Here is a 22,728-nt window from a genome sequence, read left to right as displayed (position 1 = left end):
AAGAGATTATAGAAGGTACTAGAAAAGATCCCCTACAGGAATTAGTGTAACATTGAGCTGTAAACACTGAGTGACAGCACTGTTCCCTAGAGCAACAAAAACATTGTCAAAATCCAAATATTTTTTCTCAAGGTGAACTCATGTCCAAACTGAGGCAGGCCTAATCACGGGGCTCGACACTGACTAGCTCCATGTAAAGACAGAATGTTTGGGGTGGTGTTTTACAAAGAAGAGAAGTACTAGTAAAAGGAAGAAAAATTCAGGAGACAGGAAGACTGCTAACCTTATTGAGTTTAAGGTAAATCAGGGTAGGGCAAAATTTCTGTAGATTTACTTTTTAGGGTTCTAAATCTGTAGGTTTAGTATAAACTACCTCAATGCCTAGCAGAGTGCTTATCACCCACAATAACTATTTGTAGAATATAAGTGAATCCCATTTTCAAATATATCACTGTTCAGAAACCCCAATACATCTATTTGATATCAAATGTGCATTCATCAATGTTTCATGGAGATGTTATTTTTTTAAGTTGTGATCCTTCCAACATCAGGACTAATATAAATGCAAGTTGTGGTTTTGCAACAACACAGAACACAGAACAAATCTGTGGGCAATTTGAAGGCTATATTCTCAACAATCACTATTTAAAAATAATAAAGGGTAGTACTTTATTTAAATACTGAGATCAAGTCTCTTCTTTATGCAAGTAGAGAGCCAAACAGAAGAGGGGAGATGTGACCCACCCTTCTACATAAAGCATCTGCTTGCATTAATGCTATCAGTGAATTCCCGGAGACAGGGCTTGTAGGGCTCAGGACTAAGGATCCTTCTGATAGTTGTCAGACAGTGAACTGTGTGAGGAGTTTAGAGATCTGAGGTCCACTTTCAGCCCTGACACCACTCACTCTGCGAGCATAATTGCGTCACTTAATGTCAGTTTCCTCATCTATAATATAACATTATTAGATTAAGTGATCTCTACCCACTACTCTAAATTTTTTAAAATATGAAAGTTAAAAATCTCCACGATCCCAATTTAAATTCCACTTTATAAGAATCAATTACTTGACCCAACTGGAGTGAAGGGAGTTGGACTTGATAACTAATCCATTCCAATAACAATAATAGCTAACCTAATTGAGAACTGTTCTAATGCCTTACATCTTTTAACTCACTTAATCCACACATGCACCCTTAGAAGAAGGTACTATTATTATCTCAATTTTATAGATAAGAAAAGATTTTACGCAATTTAAATGTCCAAGGTCTCACAGCTTGTGAATGATGAAGCCAGGATTTGAACTTGGATAGTCTGGTTCCAGAGTGAGTTCTTAGCTGCTATGCTTCACTGACTCACAAAAAGTTCACCTACACTGAATGTTGAGAGGAAAACACAAAAAACACTTACATAAGTGAGAATTGTGAATTAATTACCAAACAACTTGGAGAACTTGTCTTCTTTCACTGAATATCCCACGGCTGGAAGATTTAAATCAGATGCGATGACAGAAGAAGGGGGAAGGTGTCTTGAAGAGTATTAGAAAATGATTTAAGACTTTCATCACTTCTGGGATTTATTCATAATATATAACATGTCAAGGAGTATATGCAAATAAATGTTCAGAAATTCATAGATCTGGCTGTATTTTGTGCTGTTTTAGGAGATCCCACATTAAAAAGGGTTTTTTTGGTTTTGGGGTTTTTTTTTTTTACCTTTTGTTGGTGGGAGACAAAACAATAAAGCCTTCTATAACTTACCAAGGCATAGACCTGGTGTCAGTGTTCATAAGACAAGTAATACATTTCCCTCTTCACACAATATATTATATAGCAGGGATTTAGTTTGTACATAAAATACTCTAAAGTACTACTCTGCTCTGTTTTTTCAATATATTCATGGTATCCTAAACTATGTAGACATAAATCCTAGAATCAAGGTGATAGTCTGGGATAGTCCTAAAGCCAACGTAAAGCATGCAATGTTCATTTCTATATTACAATATTGCTATTGTTACTTCTTCTTATGGTATTATATTATCTCGTGAGGTTAAAAGCAACTGAAACCTCTTTAAACGTGAATTAAATAAAGGGGTTTTAATTACGAGCATATAAGGGTATCTCAAGAATTCCCACCAACAGGAAGTACAGGTGAACTTCATGCAGCACTGGGAAACAAGGTAGCTTCCCGCACAAACCCTTATTCTTCCTCACTTTCTCTCTGAGACCACACCATCTCTGCTTTTCTCTTCAAATCTCCTGCTACAGCTGGACTCTCTCTGCTTGTTCATCAGCATACCTGGCCAGTGTTCATCAATATCTACGTCCCACCAAGCCCAAATCTAAATAATTTTCAAGCTCCAGAAACCACGGCTCTCAGCTCTGTCTTTAGTTTAAACTTCCAAGAGAAAGAACTCGATTATCACAGAGTATAGGTCAGAAGTCCACCAGCTACGGCCAAATGGGGTAAGGCCATGTGAAAACCAAGTCACAGATGGCTATCCTTCAGCGAGGAGGCAGTTCTCAGAGAAGCAGGCAAGGGCTAGTTGCACTGCAACACTACAGCATGAGGAAAGGTTTAGTAGGACTGTATTATTACCCCACTTTTCAAAACTATGGAAACAAACCAAACACTGAAATGCAGTCCGAGAGAATCCACAAGAGGATCAATTACATGGGTTGTTTCCAGAGCGACTGTTAAAAGCTTTGAAATCCAAGACCACCAGGAAGTACCCCAACAATGTTCATCGTGCTTTTTCCATTAGCTATTTTACTCCTGAGTGGCCTGTCCTTTCCTACTTCGAGTGAGGGGACAAAGAAGACATCCTGTATTCAGATTGAGAGGAGGTTAGGGTTTATTATGCTCAAAGGAATGCAATTAACTTCCCAAAAGGAAGTTCATCTGCTGTTTGGAAAAATCAGCACGAGTCAAAAGAGAGGACGAAATGTATATCTTTTCTTCAAGTAGTCAAAGCTAATATCTTGTCACTATGTAAGAAGCCCATGAGACCATTCAATAGTTGCTGACAATCCCAGACTTTACCAGTCTACACAAAGCAGACATGTGTAGCAGTGTACTATCCAAGCATGGAAGGGTAGCATGAATGTGTTAAGAGGAGATACCATGCAGGTCAGAATGTTTACGCAGATGCCAGTTTACGTTCTTGTGTAGAATCCTGCCATGACCAGACACCCTGGCTCCAGTGGAAAGAATCCTTTACGATCATGAATAATACAACTGTACAGTTACTTATGATAAAACTAACAGATATTAAACAGATCTGTCAGATAGAACTTCTGGGTTATAGAGACTTGAAGAGCCCTGACCTTGAAAAGCAGAGATAACACTGAAACTCATTCCCAAGTGGGGTTAGTCTGCTTAACTGAGGTCCAAAACAACTGTGATGGTCAATTTTCAGGGTCAACTTGGCTGGGCTACAGTCCTCAGTTATTCAAACATGAATTTACATATTGCTGTGAAGGTATTGGGTAGATGTAGGTGAAGTTCATAATCAGTTGACCTGCAGTACAGGAGATTATCCTAGATAATCTGGGTGGGCCTGGGTGGGCCTGATTCAATCAGGTAAAAGGTCTTAAGAGCAGAGGCTAGGCCTCCCTGATGAAGAAAGAATCCTGCCTGTGGACAGTGGCTTCAGTCCATGTATGTAAGTTCCAGCCTGTCCTTCCCCGTGTATCTGCCCTATGGATTTGCTACTTGCCTAGCAGGCCCCACAATCACATAAGCCAATTCCCTACAATAAATCTCTTAATATACACCTCCTATTGGGTCCCTTTCTCTGGTTGAACCCTAACTGATACAGCAACTAAACAATCATCATAATAAACCTAAGAGGCAGGTATTATTATTAGCCCCATTTATAGATGAGGAAACTGAGGTACAGAAAGATTAAGAAGCTTCCCCAAGGGGACCTAGTTCCTAAGTGGGGAAGGTGGATTATAATTCAGGCAGCTTGATTCTCAAACACAAGTACTTCATGAACTTCTACTTCACAGCCTTTCTGAATGATTCTACCAATACAAACAGAGCCTAAACAGCTTAAAAAGTATTTTTTAAAATTCATTTTGGATTGCCCTAAAAAGTTCTCCAAGTTTGGGTATGATGTGGGAGTATTTCTTGTATTCATTTTGGATTACCCTAACAGTTCCCCATACTTGAGCACAGACAGTCCTGATTTCAAATACAGGCTCAAGGGGTATGCACTGATGTCTATGCCTCTAATCCAGGTGATCTGACTCCCAAATGCCCTTGAATGGGCCTCTGAAAAGCTCCACGAAAGGGGATCTCCAGAGGCTGTGGATTAGTACAAGATTCCTTTGGAAAGTATTGTTTTGGGGCATGAAATGAAAATTACAGAAATTAGCTGTGGTTAACAAATCTGAGCATTTTAACATAAAAATATGAGTCAAACTGAAAGAAACAATATTCTTATTGGTTATTTTCTTCTGGTTCATCCATAAGCAACACAGAGCAAAAGAAGATCTTTAAAGAACGTTATACTGGCGAGAATGCAACGTTTTACTTGAGGCAGCTGGACAGTATATATGAAAAGTCTTAAAAAAAATTTTTTTTGATCCAATAATTTTTATCTGTTAGTTCCACTGCTAGGAATTTATCACAAGGAGGTAATCAGTGATGGTCCATAAAAATGCAGGTATAAGAATCCTATCACAGCATTGTTTATAATAGTAAAAAATTGGAAATAACCTAAATGTCTGACAATAGAAAAATCAGTAAGTTTAGTGTACCTACATAATGGAATACCATTAAAAATCATATCATAGGAAAATGTTTATAAACTACTGTTTTGTGAAAAAAGTTTATATATGACACTATGTATAATACAATCTCAATTATGTTTTAAAAAAATACACCAATTACAAGAATATTTACTGAAGTGGGAAAATGTTCATGATATAATGTTAAATGAAAATAATAATTTAAAAACAGCATATTGGGCCGGCCCTGTGGCTTGGTGGTTAAGTGCGCGCGCTGCGATGCTGGTGGCCCGGGTTCGGATCCCGGGTGCGCATCGAGGCACCACTTCTCCGTTCATCCTGAGGCCGAGTCCCACATACAGCAACTAGAAGGATGTGCAGCTACGACACACAACTATCCACTGGGGCTTTGGAGGGAAAAATAAAATAAATAAAATCTTTAAAAAAAAAAAAAAAAAGACACTTAAAAAAAAAAATAAATAAATAAAAACAGCATATTCATGAGCTTCTATATTAAAATTATAGTATCTGTTTGAAAAGATAAAAACTAGAAAGAAATCACCAAAATGTAATAGTGATTAACTATGAGGAGGTGGGATTATACATGATTCTCCTTTCTTTTACACACTTAGTTTTTCCAAATTTTCTATCATGAACATATTCTGCTTTATAATCAGAACAAATGAATGTAATTTTACTTAAAAATTTTTAAAAAAGAGCAATGGTATAAAAGATAGGAATTCACCATATGGAAAAATTCTGAAGAATGCAGCTCAGCTTATAAGGACTTTCTCTCTTGGAGCTTCTCTTTGGAATCTGTAACCAAAGAGAAACCACTGGGCAATAGATGGTGATAAACTTTAAGTCCTGCTTGTCAGCCCTTGATAGCATCCCTAGACTGCCTGCACAAGGCAGTGTGCCAGGGACAATATTATCTCTAGCAAACAGGTTTACAACTGAGGGGATGTTTGTATTTTAGACACAATGTTACTCTGAAGCATTCAGACAGACAATGGATACTTTCCTTCTGTTCTTTTATTTTGTTAATTACCAAAGGGTACTGACTTCAATCTTCCTTTCCAAAAGGAGAGAGAGTCACACACAAGTCCTTCTTTGGCATGCCTGCCTTATTTTTGCTGCATTTAGAAGTGTTGCACAAGGGTGGGCAGGCTCATTCTGCATCTCTGGAGGGCTGCTCTTTAACTGGAACAAGATCGGAAGTGACAAAAACTTGTCACTAGGGAGGAACTGAATGCTCTGATTTATTATCTGGAGAAGCACCTAATTAAAAATGAAAGTCCCCAAGCCTGAAATTGTATTTTTGGGACCACGCCTGAATTCTGGTTTTAAGTATAAAACAAGACTGAATTTTGATCAACAGCAGTTTACTGTTAATAAGACAGGAGGTGACTGGGCTATTGAATGATTGTTTAGCAATTCTGCTCAGACTAAGATTCTTCCAGGAATTAGTACACTTTTGTGGTTTATATCCTAATCAATATATCTGAAGAATGTGATACATGCTGCGCCAGTAAGGGAAAACATTTAAATAAGAAAATAAGTCTGTTGTATAAGGATACTTATTAGTTGGTGTAAAACCATAACCTAAGGACAGATTGAGACATACAAAGATGTGTACAAAGTTCACTCAACTAAAGGCTATTTAATAAAGATTTTGTAGAACTGTGTAAATAACTGCCTCTAAATTACAATGCAGAAAAGTAAAGAACTAATATAAAATATAACCCAAGGGAAAGAGAGGAAAGAATTAGGATGAGAAAATTTAAGGGCCAGGAGTTCCATGTGCTCCCTGGACTGCTGAGAAATGGGCAGCCACCTATGCCCATCTTGAGAAAAATAAATACAGGACCTCCTGTTCCAAAGTTAACTGCCTGCTGATAGTTTAATTTGAAACAACTTCAGAGAAGCCCCTACACTAAGTACTGTGTCAGTAGTAGGCCAGCTGACAAAACGTTTCAATTACCCAACTAACACACCATATAAATGCTTCATTTTCATTCCCATCACACTAGGGAGAAATGCTTAAGTCACATTTCTTAAAACCACAATAAAACAACATTTTATATATATATAAAAATATATAAAAATATATAAAACATCTTATATATATAATATATATTTATTTATTTATTCTTCCATAGAATGACATAAAATATTAATTTTTTATGTCATTGCAAAAGGATTTTTTTCCCCACAAAATCTGTATACATTTTAAATTTTCACCTCATTTGTAGCATTACAGATGCTACAGCAAGAGCAATGTTTCTCTTATAGCTTAGAAAACACAGTGCCAGAAAGTAATTACACACAAGCTATAGTTTATAGAGGTACAGGAATCAAAACATATGGGCAGGGAAATGCTACAGAATTACAATAGTTAAACTAAGCTCAGCAGAGCATGACATTTTAATAGACATATTTAGAAAGGAGAAAAGCAAAAACATGTTAAATCTTTTGCTTTTAGCTAATCTAGTTAAACCATAATATGATGATGGTAAAGCGTCAGAATAAAATCCTCAACATCTTTATAAGGTCAACAACAGGATACCAGTGCAGAGAACCAAGACTCTTTCAAATTCTTAACGACAAAGTGGCTGCTATGAGTTTCAACATCATCAACTATTAATTCTGAGTGTACTGAACTATGTGCTACAAATATTCTGCATGTTGGGTTTGATTCCCTTCCTATGTGAGGTGGCATTTCAGGCCACATTATGGGGAGGGGCATTGAAATGGGCCCTACTGAATCTGGAGTGGCACCAAACCACCATGAAGCTATTTGAGATTTGCAAAGAAAATAGAAATATAAGATACATAAAATTTTAAAACTCAAAATAATTGTGAATGAGAATAGAAGTTCAATAGAAACTTGAAAAAAAATCTATCTTGGAAGGAGCAATAGAGGTTTTCTTACACATGTATACACAAAGATATGAATATAAAGATGTTTATTGCAGCATCATTTCTGTTATGAATTGGAAACAACCAAATGCTATCAATAAAGGACTGGTTAAATGAATAATAATATAACTGCACTAGAAAATTCTACGTAGCAGTTTAAAAAAATAATGAAGTGGAAAGTGACATGGTAAAACTTTCTAAAATGTAAGTGAAAAAGGCAATTGACATAAATATATATATATACACACACATACACACATATATATACATACATACTACACACACATACACACATATATATCCTCATTTATTCTAAATATTATTTGAATATGTGCCATATATATGCATAGAAAGCAGACTAGGATAGACATGGAATCAATAGACTTAATAATAGCTGTCTATGGAATAAAGGCAGACACCACATATTTCTGAACTACTAAAAAATATTTTCACGTGTTATTCATATAACACTCATGTGACAAAAAGAGACAAAAATCCACAGAGCAATAAACGGTGCTTCGAGTAACGGGAACCACAAGAGTAGGACCATAAGTAGACATGAAATGGAACAGTGTTTAATCATGTTTTTTTCTGAACATTCTTGACTATTTCCTCCTTTCAGAAATAGCCAAAGAAATTTTCACTCAACTTTATGCTCATGTCTTATAAAAACATCTTTATTGGTGCCACAGGATATAAGAAGGCCTTTCTGAAGGCCTTTTTGATTAATTAGGAAAAATTTCAGGATTTTTAAAAAAGTGTAGATAACATTGCACAGCCCATTTCTTAGCTTAAGAAATAAAGCAGTATAGATACACTTGATGCTCCCTGTGGACCATTCTCTGACCCATCCCTTTGATAATCAATATCCTAAATTCACTATTTATCACTTCCATGTGTCTTTTTATACTTTTATTACATATATATGTAGCCATAAAAAATATACAGTAAACGACATATTGTTTTTCTCTTTTGATAAAGGGAGTCTGCAAACTTTTTTTGTATCTGGATTCGGGAAACTTTTTCTATAAAGGGTGAGATAGTAAAGATTTTCAGCTTTGAGGGCCATATGGTTTCTGTTGTAACTAGTCAACTTTGCTGTTAAAATGTGAAAGCAGCCATAGACAACATGCAAACAAATGGGCATGGCTGAGTTCCTATTAAAACTTTATTTACAAAAACAGGTGGCAGGCCAGATTTGGCCCATTTGCTGAACTCTGCTTTCTATAAATGGTATCATCCCTATCCTTCTACAACTTGCTTTTTATCATCCAAAATTATGTTTCTGAGATTTATCTATGTTGTCATGTTCAGCTGTAGTTCCCCTAATCCAAACAGTGCTACTCTCAACATGCTTGTACATGGTTCCTTTGACACATGTGAAAGAATTTCTCTAGGGTATACAATACCTGCTGGGTGGTAGGGTGTGGGCATTTTCAGCTTTACCAGATATTGCTCAACTGTTCTCTAAATATGATATACCAAATTATTCTCATACACACTTGTTATTGTCAATCTTTGAGATTTCTGTGCCAACTCGATGGAAGTGAAATGGTATCTCATTATCACGTTAGTACATATCTTAATAGTAGCAAGGTAAGAATCTTTTCAAATATTAGTTTCTATTGAACTTCTATTCTCATTCACAAAGTTTTAAAATTTAAAAATTTTATGTATCCTACATTTCTATTTTCTTTGCAAATCTCAACTTAAGTTTCATTTTTTTGTGAGTTCCCTGCCCATATTTCACAGAGTTGTTTTTTTCTTTCTGATGTATAGTTTTTATTTATTTTGGACACTAACCTTTGTCACCTATGTGCATTGCACAGTCATGACTTGTCTTTTCCCATGCTTCTGATGTCTTAATGTACATAAGTTTTAAATTTCCACATAGTCAAATTTATCAATCCTTTTCTTTGTAGTTTGTACATGTTGAGCCTTGTTTAAGAACTAATTCCTTTCCCCAAAGATAAAGACTCTTGTATATTTCTTCAAAATGTTTCCGTTTTACTTTTATGTCTTTAGATTCTACCTCATGTGATAAAATAAAACAAATTCCATCTGGATTTTTTGAATATGGGTAATCAACTGTTCCTGCACCATTTGTTGACATATCTACTTTCCCCACTGATCTGTAATGCCACCTCTATCATAGCACATGATACAGAACTGTACATATCCATCTGTATCTGTTGTGGACTCTATTCTGTTCCATTGACCTGTTTCTCTGCCTGCTGACAAAAGACTGTCTTAATTACTTGCAAGATGCCACCTCTCCCTCTTCAAAACTGCCTTGGTTATTCTTGCTCTTCCTTACAAATTTTAGAATCACTTTGTTGAGTTCAAAAAAATTTTTCTTTGGTGATTTTTTGCTGAAATTTCAATTTTATGAATAGGTATTAAAGGGGATTATAACAGATGGCTTTAAGAAGGCTTTAGGAAGACTAAGATTCAAAAGATAATTTTTGAGTAATAGATTCAGGGTTCTCTGTTTTGTTGCCTTCTTTTTTTGCTACTGTAAATTGTTTCCTTGTAGTAGGTAAAACATTCAAGATGAAGTAGCAGGTTCTTCAGCCCCCGTAAGTCATCGGGATCTATTATTCAGAGCTGGAGAGGTGGTAAAAAGAGCTCCTAATTTTCCATTCATGGCACTGATTGCCACAGGGCTTAATTTTCTTTATTATCTTTAGCTCCTTCTTCCCTCTCAATTAGTTTCCCAAACTGCCATTCCATAGTACATTTTCTAGATGTTATTAATAGCTGTGTCTGGGAAAGGAAGTTACAAACTCAAACAAATTTTCAAAATCCTGTATTGTAAATCTCTCACTTGAGTTTTATAATGCAATTTAGTACATCAAAGACTCTTAGTGGAATCACAGTGAAGAAAAATATGTGTAATTTTGTTTTAACTCCACATTTCACAAATTTTTTTGTGCATGAATGTTTATTTCTTGCATACTGATTAATATCCTACAGAAGAATGTTCCATGGTACATCAATTTGGGAAATGGTGTATTTCAACTAACAAGGAAAAGACAAGAAAAATTCAGACATTTCTGACTTCCACATTGTCAATCAGCAATAAGCAAATTTTTAAAATGCCAACATCGAAACAAACTAATCAAAAAGCACCCAGCAAGCCTTTTAAAAATGCATAAGCATTGTTTTTTTACCTCGGGGTCTTAGTCTTGGCTTATACCTGATTAAACTTTTCCTTTAACTTGACAAGAGTTATGCTTTCCTTCCTATATCAGCACCGAAATCAAAGAACAGGCAGACATCTCAGATTTATTCTCCTCTCACTGTGAAAGCTATAGGAGTGTTGGCCTTATAACAACACAAACAAAAGAAATGCATCTGTCTTGCCCTAACTGGGCTTTAAGCACATCATTCTTGCTGCTGAGGGGCCTGAGGAGAACCAACAAACATACCAAAATTAAGTGACTTTTTGTTTATATTTTCTTCTTTCTGCTTTGTTGACACAGCAGGTATTAATCTGCTTGATGCACTGCTGGCCTGGTGGGGTAGGCCTGCGCAGCTGAGGATGGCAGGGGAAGAAGAGGTCACTGTGCCAGTCTCAGCAGACACCCTGGACAGAAAACAATGGTCTCTCCTGAAAAACATCTCTCCTTTCCAATAGGGCATTACTCCTTGCTGTTGTTGTAACAAACATCTTCAATAACAGTCGTGGGTGAGTTTTGAGAGCCAGGCTCTTCCCAATTTTCAAGAGAAAAATATCGGCATTTCCCTTTCTCTCTTCAAACTACATTTGGCATTCATTCAAGAAACATTTACCTATTAAGTGCTTATTGTGGACCAGGCACTATACTAAGAGCTAGGGTTACCAAAACTAGTAGTACAGTCCTTGAGAACCGGACAGTATAAATTAGAGGTTAAAGAATAAAATACTTTTTGAATACCCTCAAGAATACCACAAGCATTGCATGAAGTATAACTATGAAGACTTGGATCCTGACTTTAGAATAAATAGGCTCTCAGGATTGGGAGCGTGCCGGGGACTTTTTCTTGTTTTCTCTTGTATCCTGAGCCCAGATAAGGGCCTCTCAACAATATTTATTGGCTATTGAAGGAGCAAGGGGTTAGAGCCATCTAGTATGATTTAGCCATGCGTGAATCTTTTCTATTTTATTCCCAGCACTAGCCTGTCTAGCTTTCCCTTGACAGTGCTCCCTCACAGAGTGGCCCATTCCATCTTTGACCAGCTATGTCAGGAAATCCTTCCTTACATGGCACAGAAATCCACCCCCCTCAACGGTCCACCCACAGATGTACATTCTACCCTCTGGGACTCCACGGAAAACACAGAACAGTTCCCTCCACTGTTACTTTTTATTCTGAAAATTTTAAGTCTACAGAAAAGTTGAGGAACAGTACAATTAATACCCATATACTTTTCATCTATTCACCAATTATTAATAATTTCAAATATTTTCGGTTTTATCTCTTGCTGCTTTTTTTCTCATGAATCATTTGAGAGTATGTTGCAAACATAAGACTACATCACCTCTCAAAGTTTGGTATATATATCCTAAGAATAAGGATATTCTCCCATATAACTGCATTTGTATTATACAACTAAAAAAATAATATTAATAAAATATTATCTAAAATAAAATTTATATTTAAATTTTCTTAATTATCCCCAAAGTGTTTTTTTTTTAATCTGGGATTTTAAAATTCCAGATTAAAAAAAATTCACATTATATTTTAATCTATAATATTTTTTTAGCCTTTTTGTATTTTTCATGACATTATCTTTTTTGCAAGGATTACTACTACATACATGATATCTACATGTACTGCTAATGCACCATCTGGAGGCACATACTATCAGGTTGTCTCACTAGTGATAATATATAAATTGACCATTTGATCAAGAATGTGATCACCAGATCTCCTCCATGAAAAGGTACATTTCCCCTTTTGTAATTAAAAACTTAAAAACATATTTTAAGGCAGTGTGAATATCTTTCCTCCAACACTTTTTTATACAAGTTTTAGGAGCCATTGATGATCCCTGCCTGAATCAACTATTACACTGAGAATTGCAAAATGATGATTTTCTGATTCTATGATTTCTTCTACATGGATTTTTTAAATTCAATGTGTTAGAATCCATTATCATTTACAATTTTTTTGATACCCAAATTGTCCCGTATTTGGCCAGTGGGAGCCTCCTGAAGGTGCCTCCTAGGCCTTTTTGACATGACTTCATTAGTTGAGCATTTCCTACCTTTCTGTCACATCAGGAGTCCAAGCTTACCTGTACTTTCCTCCTCCCCAGACCTAGAATAAGCCATTCATCGAAGGATCTCTGGTTCCTCTTAGTGGGGAATAGCATTTATGAGGAACAATTTTGCTAGTCTCTTCTACATGGCAGCCCTCCAGTTATTTCTGTCCCATACACCTCCCCAAACTTCCACACCTAGGCTAAATTCACTCAATTCCTCACACAAGTCTTCCTGTGACTTAGTTTTGATTTCTACTGTACTCTTCTGTTTCATATTCCCTGTTCCAACTCAGCTGATGTCTTCTATTCCAGTGGTACTTAACCTGGCTACACATCAGAATCACTGGGGGACTTCTTTAATAAACAGATTCCCAGGATCCACTCACTCCATTTACTGAACGAGAATCTCTGGGGTGGGGCATGGGACTCTTTCTTTTTTTTCTTTTATAGTTCCCCAAGTGCTATGAATATAGCCAGTCACTGCATACTTCAATTTTTCAAGGCCTAGTGAACCCAGAATTGGATATAATATCAAAAGTATGGTCTAGAGCTATTACTTTTCTTATACTGGACATTATACTTCTTTCAATGTAATTAAATCAATGCCGACATTTTTTGGGAGGTGGTGACAATGACATAAAAATTTGACTCTTGACAAATCTATGAAGAATTAAATCCTTCAAGACTTTTTCAAACATATTGTTAAGTCACATCTCCCCTATCTCCTCATGTTCCATTGCTCTTTCAGGCTTAAGTGTAAGGGTTTACATTTGTTCCAACTAAAACTCATATTGCTTGATTCAGTCAAACCTTCAGTATGTCAAGGTCTTATGCATCCTGATTTTATCATCCCAAGTATTTTTTACCCTTCCAGCTTTATGTCACTCACAGTTAAGCATGCTGTCAAAGTCCTCTCTCTTAGGTTGTCTTTTCTTTTCTTTTTTTTTTAAAGTATTAAAAAAATCAATCTTACAAACTTTTCTATGATTGTGATGGTGGTTACATAACTGTGTGTGTTTGTCAAAACACATAGAATCATACACCAAAAAGAGTGAATTTTAATGTAGTTGAATTATACCTGAAAAAAAAATCAGCCTTACATTTCAAATACTCAGCTATATTTTTCTCCCAGATTAGGTCTCACTAACTTATTTTGATTGACAGTTTCTGCAAAATGTATTGGTATTCTAACAGAGTTTTCATATTTTTATCCATTTGAGGCCAATGCATTCCAGGGTTTGATACCTTGAAAAAGTATGAGGGTTTGGTTTACCAGGCCAGTCAACCCAATGAATTCATTATTATCATTTTATCAGTTCCCACAAAACAAAATGCAAAGAAGAAGTGATGGAATGTGGAATAAGGAGAAAATAATATTAGAAAAATTACAATGCTTCACAGAACTGGGTTAAAAAAACTGAATACAGGCCTGTCATTCTTGCCTAGGAGTGGAAATTACACAATTTTCCACCTATAAGTTTGACAAGGATTTTTAAGAATATTCCTCAGTGCTGGAGAGGGTCTCGTGAAACACACTCTCAGACAGTGTGGGTGAGAGGCTTAAGTGATATAACTTTCCAGGCCATTTGAAACTATCTAACAAGAACTTAAAGAATTCAATTGTGGGGCCGGCCCCATGGCTTAGCGGTTAAGTGCGCGAGCTCTGCTGCTGGCGGCCTGGGTTCGGATCCAGGGCGCGCACCGACACACCGTTTCTCCGGCCATGCTGAGGCCAGTGTCCCACATACAGCAACTAGAAGGATGTGCAGCTGTGACATACAACTATCTACTGGGGCTTTGGGGGGAAAAAAGTAAATAAATAAAATTATAAAAAAAAAAACAGAATTCAATTGGAGTACATACATACTGATAAAAAATCTAGAAGGAATTACAACAAATTTTTAGCAGTAGCCAGCCATCTCTAGCTGATGGAAGATAGGCTGTTTTGTTTTGTTTTTTTTTCCTTTTTTTTGTGAGGGAGATCAGCCTTGAGCTAACATCCGATGCCAATCCTCCTCTTTTTGCTGAGCAAGATGGGCCCTGGGCTAACATCCGTGCCATCTTCCTCTACTTTACATGGGATGCCGCCACAGCATGGCTTGACAAGCAGTGCATCAGTGCACGCCTGGGATCAGAACCTGCGAACCCCAGACCTCCAAAGTGGAGCTCACACACTTTGCTGCGCCACCAGGCCGGCCCCTTGTTTTGTTTTTTAATGCTTTGTATTTTTTTAAATATTTTTTAAACTTCTACAATGAACCCATGTTAGTTATAGTTAGGAAAAAATCAATACACATTTATACAAATATCAGTTAAAGAAAGGGAAGGAAAATAAACCACAAGAGGAAGGAAATGGAGATAAAATATTTTTTGTAAAGATTTATCTGTTATTGATAGGAATTCTCAAAATAAAATGTCTTCCAAGTGGTCAATAATTTTATAAAGAATTTTTGTTCATTGAATGAACAATATTTCCCTTGTGAAGTTTCTTTGAATGCCACAGAAGATTCAAATATACAGTAATTCTAAAAGGGATACTTGCACTGCCTCCAAACAATATTTTCCAAATAAGCTTTATACAGAATTATTAAATATTATAAAGTCATACCTTGAAGAACGATGCTCTGGCTTATTTCGTTCGTTGCAATCTGTAAAGAAAGAAGACAGCTACATGTCAAAATGCTCTTTAGAAGCCCTGGAGAAGTTCTTAAATACCAGCTGCCATACCATTAGATTTCACAAAGGGATGTTCCAAGGTCGCTGTGTCCTCCCATGTATAAAGCTCTCCATCAGAGTTGAGAGGATCTGTCTAACAGAGGAGGTAGAAAGGATACAAAGAAAGACCGGCAGATCAAGTCTTTACGGTTTGTTAAAATCATGTACTTGGAAAATATATCATTGCATGTATTATTCCATTTTCTAAGATCTTTGCTGTTTTAAACACTTTGCTAAAACCAAAACAAATTTAGCTAAGGAACGAAAGTAAGGAAACTGAAAAACCACAAATTACTCAGCTCAAAAAAATCATTCCATGAATCATGGTTGGCAAAAGCTTCTAACAGGATGGGGAGGGGAAAAAAATGAGCAGTCAGCTACAGCAACATCTGCAAATACACTAAGACCAGTACAGCCTCATCCTTAACTCTCTATTACCCAGAACTTTTCGGAAGTTGGATTTCAATGTTTCACAGATAATTAGGTCTCATGTGCTATATAGGTCAGTGGTTCTTAACCAGGGTGATTTCACCCCAGGGGACATTTCACAATGTCTAGAGACATTTTTGGTTGTCACAACTGGGGAGGAAGGAGCTACTAATGGGTAGAGACCAAGGATGCTGCTAAACATCCTACAATGCACCCTATAACAAAGAATTATCTCACCCAAACTGTCAACAGTGCTGAGGCTGAGAAATCCTGCTATAGGGTAAGAGACAAGAACACGGCTGCTTGAAGTTTTCAAAAGTGCCTCTTTGGACTGCTGTAAAATGCTGTTAATAACCTGAAGACTATTATACATAAGAGAAAGACCTATAAAACCTATAAATTGTCTTTTTTGACTCTAACAATTTTTTTTCAGTCCATGCTTAAAAATAAATAAATAAAGCAAAAAGGTCTCAGTGTTATGGAACAACTAACAGAAAGCAATATGTAAGCCACAATAAAGTCCTACGCAATGACTTAAAAAAAAAATCCTACGCAACGTTATCAAAATATAGGTTTTAAAGTATCTTCCAAATTAACACTAACAAGATAGAATTTAATGGCAAAACAAAGATTAGACAGGAATTCTTGTTTTTTTTTTTCTTAATTTTATTGCCGGTGGAGCAGCATAAAGATAATGAAAACATACTCTAAAACTTCTAGAGAGAATTATGGAAGAAAAGGAATAGGATCAATTCTTTCTGAATGGGTTTATAATAAAAAAGAAATTTTTTTTTAAACCAAAGAGTTAGTACACAGGAAGATACTGTTCTCTGACAGACTAACAAGTAGGAACAGTCACAATAAAAAATGTTTGTTTAGATATAATGCTCTCCAAAATGCAGAATGTTAATATGCTTCTGGTTCCAATTTCTCTACACAGTGACTTAGTGTTATTGCCGCTTTTAAAACTTTTGTTTTAATTTAACTTGGTTTTGTGCCTCCCTTAAACAAAAATATTATGGTTTTTCACTTATTGAGTACTAAAAATTTCAGGTCTTAGCAATACATACAGCACATTTTAATCATTTTTTCAATCATTCCTTTTTAGCTTTTAGCCTGCTAATTTTGCTAGCAAAAGTAAAGTATAACGTCTCAAAGTAAAACGAGAAACTGGATGCAGATCAGCTATCCTCATATACAAAGCAACAACTCTTACCTGTGGCTAAAGATGAGCTAAAAGTCTGCCCGTAATGCCATTTGATGTGGCTGTGATCCTAGTTTTGCATGTAATAGCAAATTCCCCCACAAATCTTCCTAGTGGTACGACACACAGGAGGAGGGGAGAAACAGAGTCACAATGCGTGTAAACAAGACTCAGCATCTGAGGGCTTCCCTCCAAGGCCTGTTCTCATTGGCAGATGTGCTATGACCAGTCTGCACAGCTGGAATGCAGCCACTCAGGAAGCAAATGGCTCATAGCTCTCCTTCGTTCTTGGTTAAAACAGGAAATTCTACAGTCATTTTTATACTTTCTGCTCTAAGAAAATACAAATGCCTCCCCACAGTACTTCTCTATTGAACTAATAATTAAAAACCAAGAAAATAACTTGATAATCTGTTGGAGGTCATTTTAAACATTTCTTTCCAAATTCACTCTTAGCATTACACGTGTTACATTCCTATGTAAATACACATAGGCAGTGTTTATAATATGTTACTCCAGGACCCAGATAGTTGATAATTTGAGGATAAGGGTAAATTACCCATTACAATATTTCCCATCCTCCACCTCTTGACAATGGAAAACAAATTAAAACACATGTTCTTTGCTTCATCTTTTTTCTCAAAGTATACAAATAACTGGATTTCACATTTTGCCAGAAGCCATCTTTTAGCCTGAATACACATAAACATGTAGTATGTATATGTTGTGTATTGTGTGCCTACACATATTTTTATATACTTATTTTAAGCAAAGTAATTTTCATGACAGCCAAAAATATTGTGCAATTGTCAAGAAATATATTAGTGGTAATGCTGAATTTCTGGCAAAATAATAAGGGTTATTATTCTGGTCCAAAAGCCAAGAATGAACAAAACAAAGCACTAAGGGTAGATTTGAGATCTGGATCTTGCCAACAATAATAAAACATTTGGATAAAATAACCCCAAGAAAAATGAGAACAGATCTATAGCAAACATAGAAATTTCATTTTGACTGTATACAGCACTTGAAGCATATGGATTTTATTTATTTCAAATCAAATATTCTTTGGCACATTGCCCCAAATTTTTTTCCGGAGTTTCTAATTTTTAAATAATTTGAAGGGAATATACTTGCAAAGTCTTTCCAAACTTTTACATAATTAGAAATCATACAAACAACTTACTAGCCCAAAGTCTCACCATTTCTACAAAAAAAAGTTATTAAAAATAAGAATGCCCAAGGGCTGGCCCTGTGGCATAGTGGTTAAGTTCAGCGTGCTCCACTCCAGTGGCCAAGTTTGGTTCCCAGGCGCAAACCTACACCACTCATCAGTGGCCATGCTGTGGCAGCGACCCACATACAAAATAGAGGAAGATTGGCACAGATGTTAGCTCAGGGCAAATCTTCCTCAAGCAAAAAAAGAGGAAGATTGGCAACAGATGTTAGCTCAGGGCGAATCTTCCTCAGCAAAAAAATAAACAAATAAATAATAAACAAGAATGCCCAAACTCTACAATTTAGTTGGCAAATGCTGCACATTTGCTGTGCATAATGTACTAACTTCAGGGGCCCAAGCAGAGCATGATGATTTAGGTCACTCAAAGATCAGCAGTACACTCTCAAGGTAAAGGTCAGCACGGCTGGATGGCTATGTAAAAAGTCTGTTGTTTTTGTAGGTATATGTCACTCATACATACACACACACACACACACACACACACACACACCACTAGAGAGCACTTGCGTTCCCTGACTCTACTCATCCATGTCTCCTGGTTAATGAAGCTAATTGAGGAAATGGGAGAATACTTTGGAAGCAGATCAAAGGCAGAATGGTGCAAAGGGTGTTGATGGCTGTATGTGTGTAAATGTTGTGGGGAGATGTAAGGAGGCAATGGGGGAACCCATGGCACATCAAGGGGCCCAAGAATCTGCATAGTGGTAGGGAGTTACCATGGGTCAGTGACTCTGTATGAGAACTCCATATTACTCCAATTTTCCTGCCAGCATCATTCTGGTTCTAAGTAATCTGGACATATATGATTCTAATGCTTATGTATTTAGGTGGTATACCACTTATGTAGAAATGAGCCCTGTTCTGGCAGGGACAGCTTTTTGGGAATGGCTAGACAGATCCTACTGATGTATAACCATTCAAGGTGGTTCTGAATCTAATACTATGACAAACACTTTGAAATGAAGATGACAAAAATGCAAATGTCATCTTTTGCTTTGATTAAAACTAAGAAGAATGGCCAACTCAAATCTTATTAGAATCTACTGTAAGACATTCAGGCTTTGAGGATTTGACTTTGATCACTTAACTGGAAAGAAAATCAAACCCCATTGTGTAGGGACTTACACTACTAACTCAAGTCGGCAGTGAAAGGTCCTAAATCATTCTTTGAAATTAGTGGTAAGACTCAGTCCACATGAATGAATACAGTTGTCCCCCCTTATCCATGGGCATACATTCCAAGACCCCCAGTGGCTGCCTGAAATCATAGATAGTATCAAACCCTATATATATATGTACTATGTTTTTTCCTACACATACATACCTCTGATAAAGTTTAATTTATAAATTAGGCACAGTAAGAAATTAACAACAATAATTAATAACAAAATAGAACAATTATAACAATATACTATAATAAAAGTTACTGTAGATTTTAGCAACCTCAGCATATAATCTTTTTTTTTTTCTTATTAAGTTAAGAACTTTCACCTTTTCACTTAAAGGAAGCACTTTACGGCTTCTTTGGCATATCAGAACTGCCAGCATCACTACTCTTGAGCTTGGGGGCCAATATGAAGTAAAATAAGGGTTACTTGAACACAAGCACTGCGATACCGGGACAGTCAATATGATAACGAGAGGGATACTAAGTGACTAACGGGGCGGGTAGCGTATACGCGTGTACACACTGGACAAAAGGATAGTTCACCAGGGCCAGAGGGGGTGGGACGGTGCAAGATTTCATCATGCTACTCGGAGTGATGTGCAATTTAAAACTTATAAATTCTTTATTTCTGGACTTTTCCATTTAATATTTTCAGACCGTGGTTGACCACAGATAACTGAAACCATGGAGAGCAAAATTGTAGATGAGGGGGGACTACTGTATACACAGACACATTCACAATAGAGTAGGAAGCGGTATAAAGGAATCTGTCTTGTACCTTATATTGGAGCACTAAAATCTCTATTTAGAATGAGTATTATCTATAAAGGGATTTTGAGTCATACTCCCAAGCATTACTGTCAAATTCCAACTTGGGAGTATATAATATATATTATTTTTAAAAAACAGATCAATCCTACATAAATGCTTTGTGCCATTCAGTATTAACTAAAGGATACACAGATCCTGAAAAAGAATTCTTTGCAGTAACAATTATCATTACGTCTTTACTTATGATAAGCAGAATAAATAAAACAATGAATCCATCCATTAGAAGACAGAAGATATTCAGGGTTCAGGAATCTTACCTTGGTGAGATAGCAATCAAAGAATCTTACTTTAAAAGATAGCAAAATTGGTTCTACTCAAATAGAATACAGATGGAATTTTACATCTGAGATCAGAGTTTCAGAGACTTTTCTAAAATCTTTAAATGATTCTAGTATTAAGGCAGAGAAAACTGCAAATATATGTCTACTTGAAAACAAGCCAATGTTCATTCTACAAAATTACTGACACCAACTAATACCTATTCACCTCCTCTTTCTAATTCCATTTCACCACCTTTGTTCAGGTGTGTTTTCAAACTGATTTTTAGTCACTTTTGAGACTCCCACAGTGACTAGTATATTCTTCTTTTAAACGGTAGGTTTTCAATAAATATATTTGTTGTTGAACTTAAGTAAGAAAGTTACTACTTTTTTAGTCTAAAACACCTGTGTTTTAGAAATTAGAAATTAAAGACAATCTCTGTGAGTTACCAAAGCAGGAGAAAAATGAGGCATCTTATAGAGAAGTTTACATGACTGCTCCCCACACTTTCATGGGTAAGTGGGAAAGTTTGGTCTACAGCATGTCAATACTGACATCTTTCATTAAGTGCCTAAACTCATTAAAATGCAGCACCCTAATGGCACATGGAGGGAGAAATTAGAGATGGAAGGGAAGTTTTTTCAATACGGGAGTTATGTTTCAACCAAGAAGCAGATTGTCTCTGGAATCTGTTTTCTCCTTCCGATGCCCGCTGTCTGTACCTGCATTTTAGGTTCTAATCAGCACTTGTCCAGACTGTTGTGTCTTGACTAGATTTTCTGGTTTAGTCTCTTCCTCTCCAATTCAGCCATATTGCTGGCCAGATAAACCCATTATCTTAGAAATTTAGAAAAATTACAAATCACTTCATGCTGTAGATCTTGAGAGGATTACATGAGATAACCACAGCAACATCCTTAGCACCTTGCCTGTGCGTGGTAACTACTCAACAAATGTCAGCTGCCATTGTGTTGTTAACAGGCTAGCTATTAACAAGCTGTAGTGACTAGTACCGCATTGTAGTGATTGCACAAGTTACTTGACCTCTCTAAACCTCAGTTTTCTCATCTATAAGATGGGGAAGAATACTATCCTTACAGAGTTTTTGTGAGGATAAATGTATTAAAGGACATAAAGAGCTTAGCTCAGTACCTGGGACATAAATTCTACAACTCTAATTCTGTTACTACTGTTCTTATGATCTTTAATGTCTGGCTCAAGCACCATCTTCTTGATGAAACCATCCCTGACTCCTCTTTTTCTTTAGCATCCATGTATTTGTTTCCTATTGCTGCTGTTAACAAATTACCACCAACAGTGGCTTAAAACAACAGAAATTTATTATCTTAGAGTTCTAGAGGCCAGAAGTCAAAAACAGGTCTCACTAGGCTATCAAATAGTTTGCAGGGCTACATTCCTTCTGGAGGCTCTAGGGAGAATCTGTTTCCTTGCCTTTTCCAACTTGTCAAGATCACCTGCATTCCTTGGCTTGTGGCCCCTTCTTCCAACAGAGTAGCATCTTTAACTCTCTAATTCTGACTTCCTCTTCTGCCTCACTCTTCCACTATAAGGGAGGTTTACGATTACTTTGGGCCTGCCAGGATAATCCAAAATAATCTGTTTATGTCAAGGTCAGTTGATTAGCAACCTTAATTCCTCTTTGCCATGCAATATAACATATTTCCAGGTTCCAGGGATTAGGACATGGACATCTTTGAGGGGGGAGCATTATTCTGCCTACCACATCCAATCTGAACTCTCATACTATCTATACCACTCACTTGACACGTAGCACATGATAGTGTGTATTGTTATTTAAGGTTTTAGGCAGGTGTCTATCCCCTTATCTAATCAGTGTGTCTGATGAAGGTAGGACTCTGTCTCAGACTCTGCTTCACGGTCAGCCCTCTGTAAATGTTTGTTGATAATGACAATATCCAATGCCCGCCTATTCCCTTTTCTACCCTGTGTC

At 36.5% G+C, this 22,728-nt stretch overlaps 1 protein-coding gene across 3 annotated transcripts in view; it reads right to left on the bottom strand.

The window, feature by feature from the left end:
* Nucleotides 1-22,728, bottom strand: part of SH3D19 (SH3 domain containing 19) — a 166,748-nt gene that overhangs the window by 64,130 nt on the left and 79,890 nt on the right. For all 3 annotated transcript variants that reach the window (XM_087437541.1, XM_087437539.1, XM_087437540.1), the window contains exon 2: nucleotides 15,517-15,556. In XM_087437541.1, the coding sequence (XP_087293667.1) occupies nucleotides 15,517-15,556 (40 nt within the window). The remainder of the gene's footprint in view (nucleotides 1-15,516; nucleotides 15,557-22,728) is intronic.

This window comes from Ceratotherium simum, chromosome 12, assembly GCF_057802395.1.
Source record: "Ceratotherium simum simum isolate JZ-2026a chromosome 12, ASM5780239v1, whole genome shotgun sequence".
NCBI lineage: Eukaryota > Metazoa > Chordata > Mammalia > Perissodactyla > Rhinocerotidae > Ceratotherium > Ceratotherium simum.
Note: the sequence above shows the minus strand (reverse complement) of the source record. Positions and strands in the feature narration are given on the sequence as shown.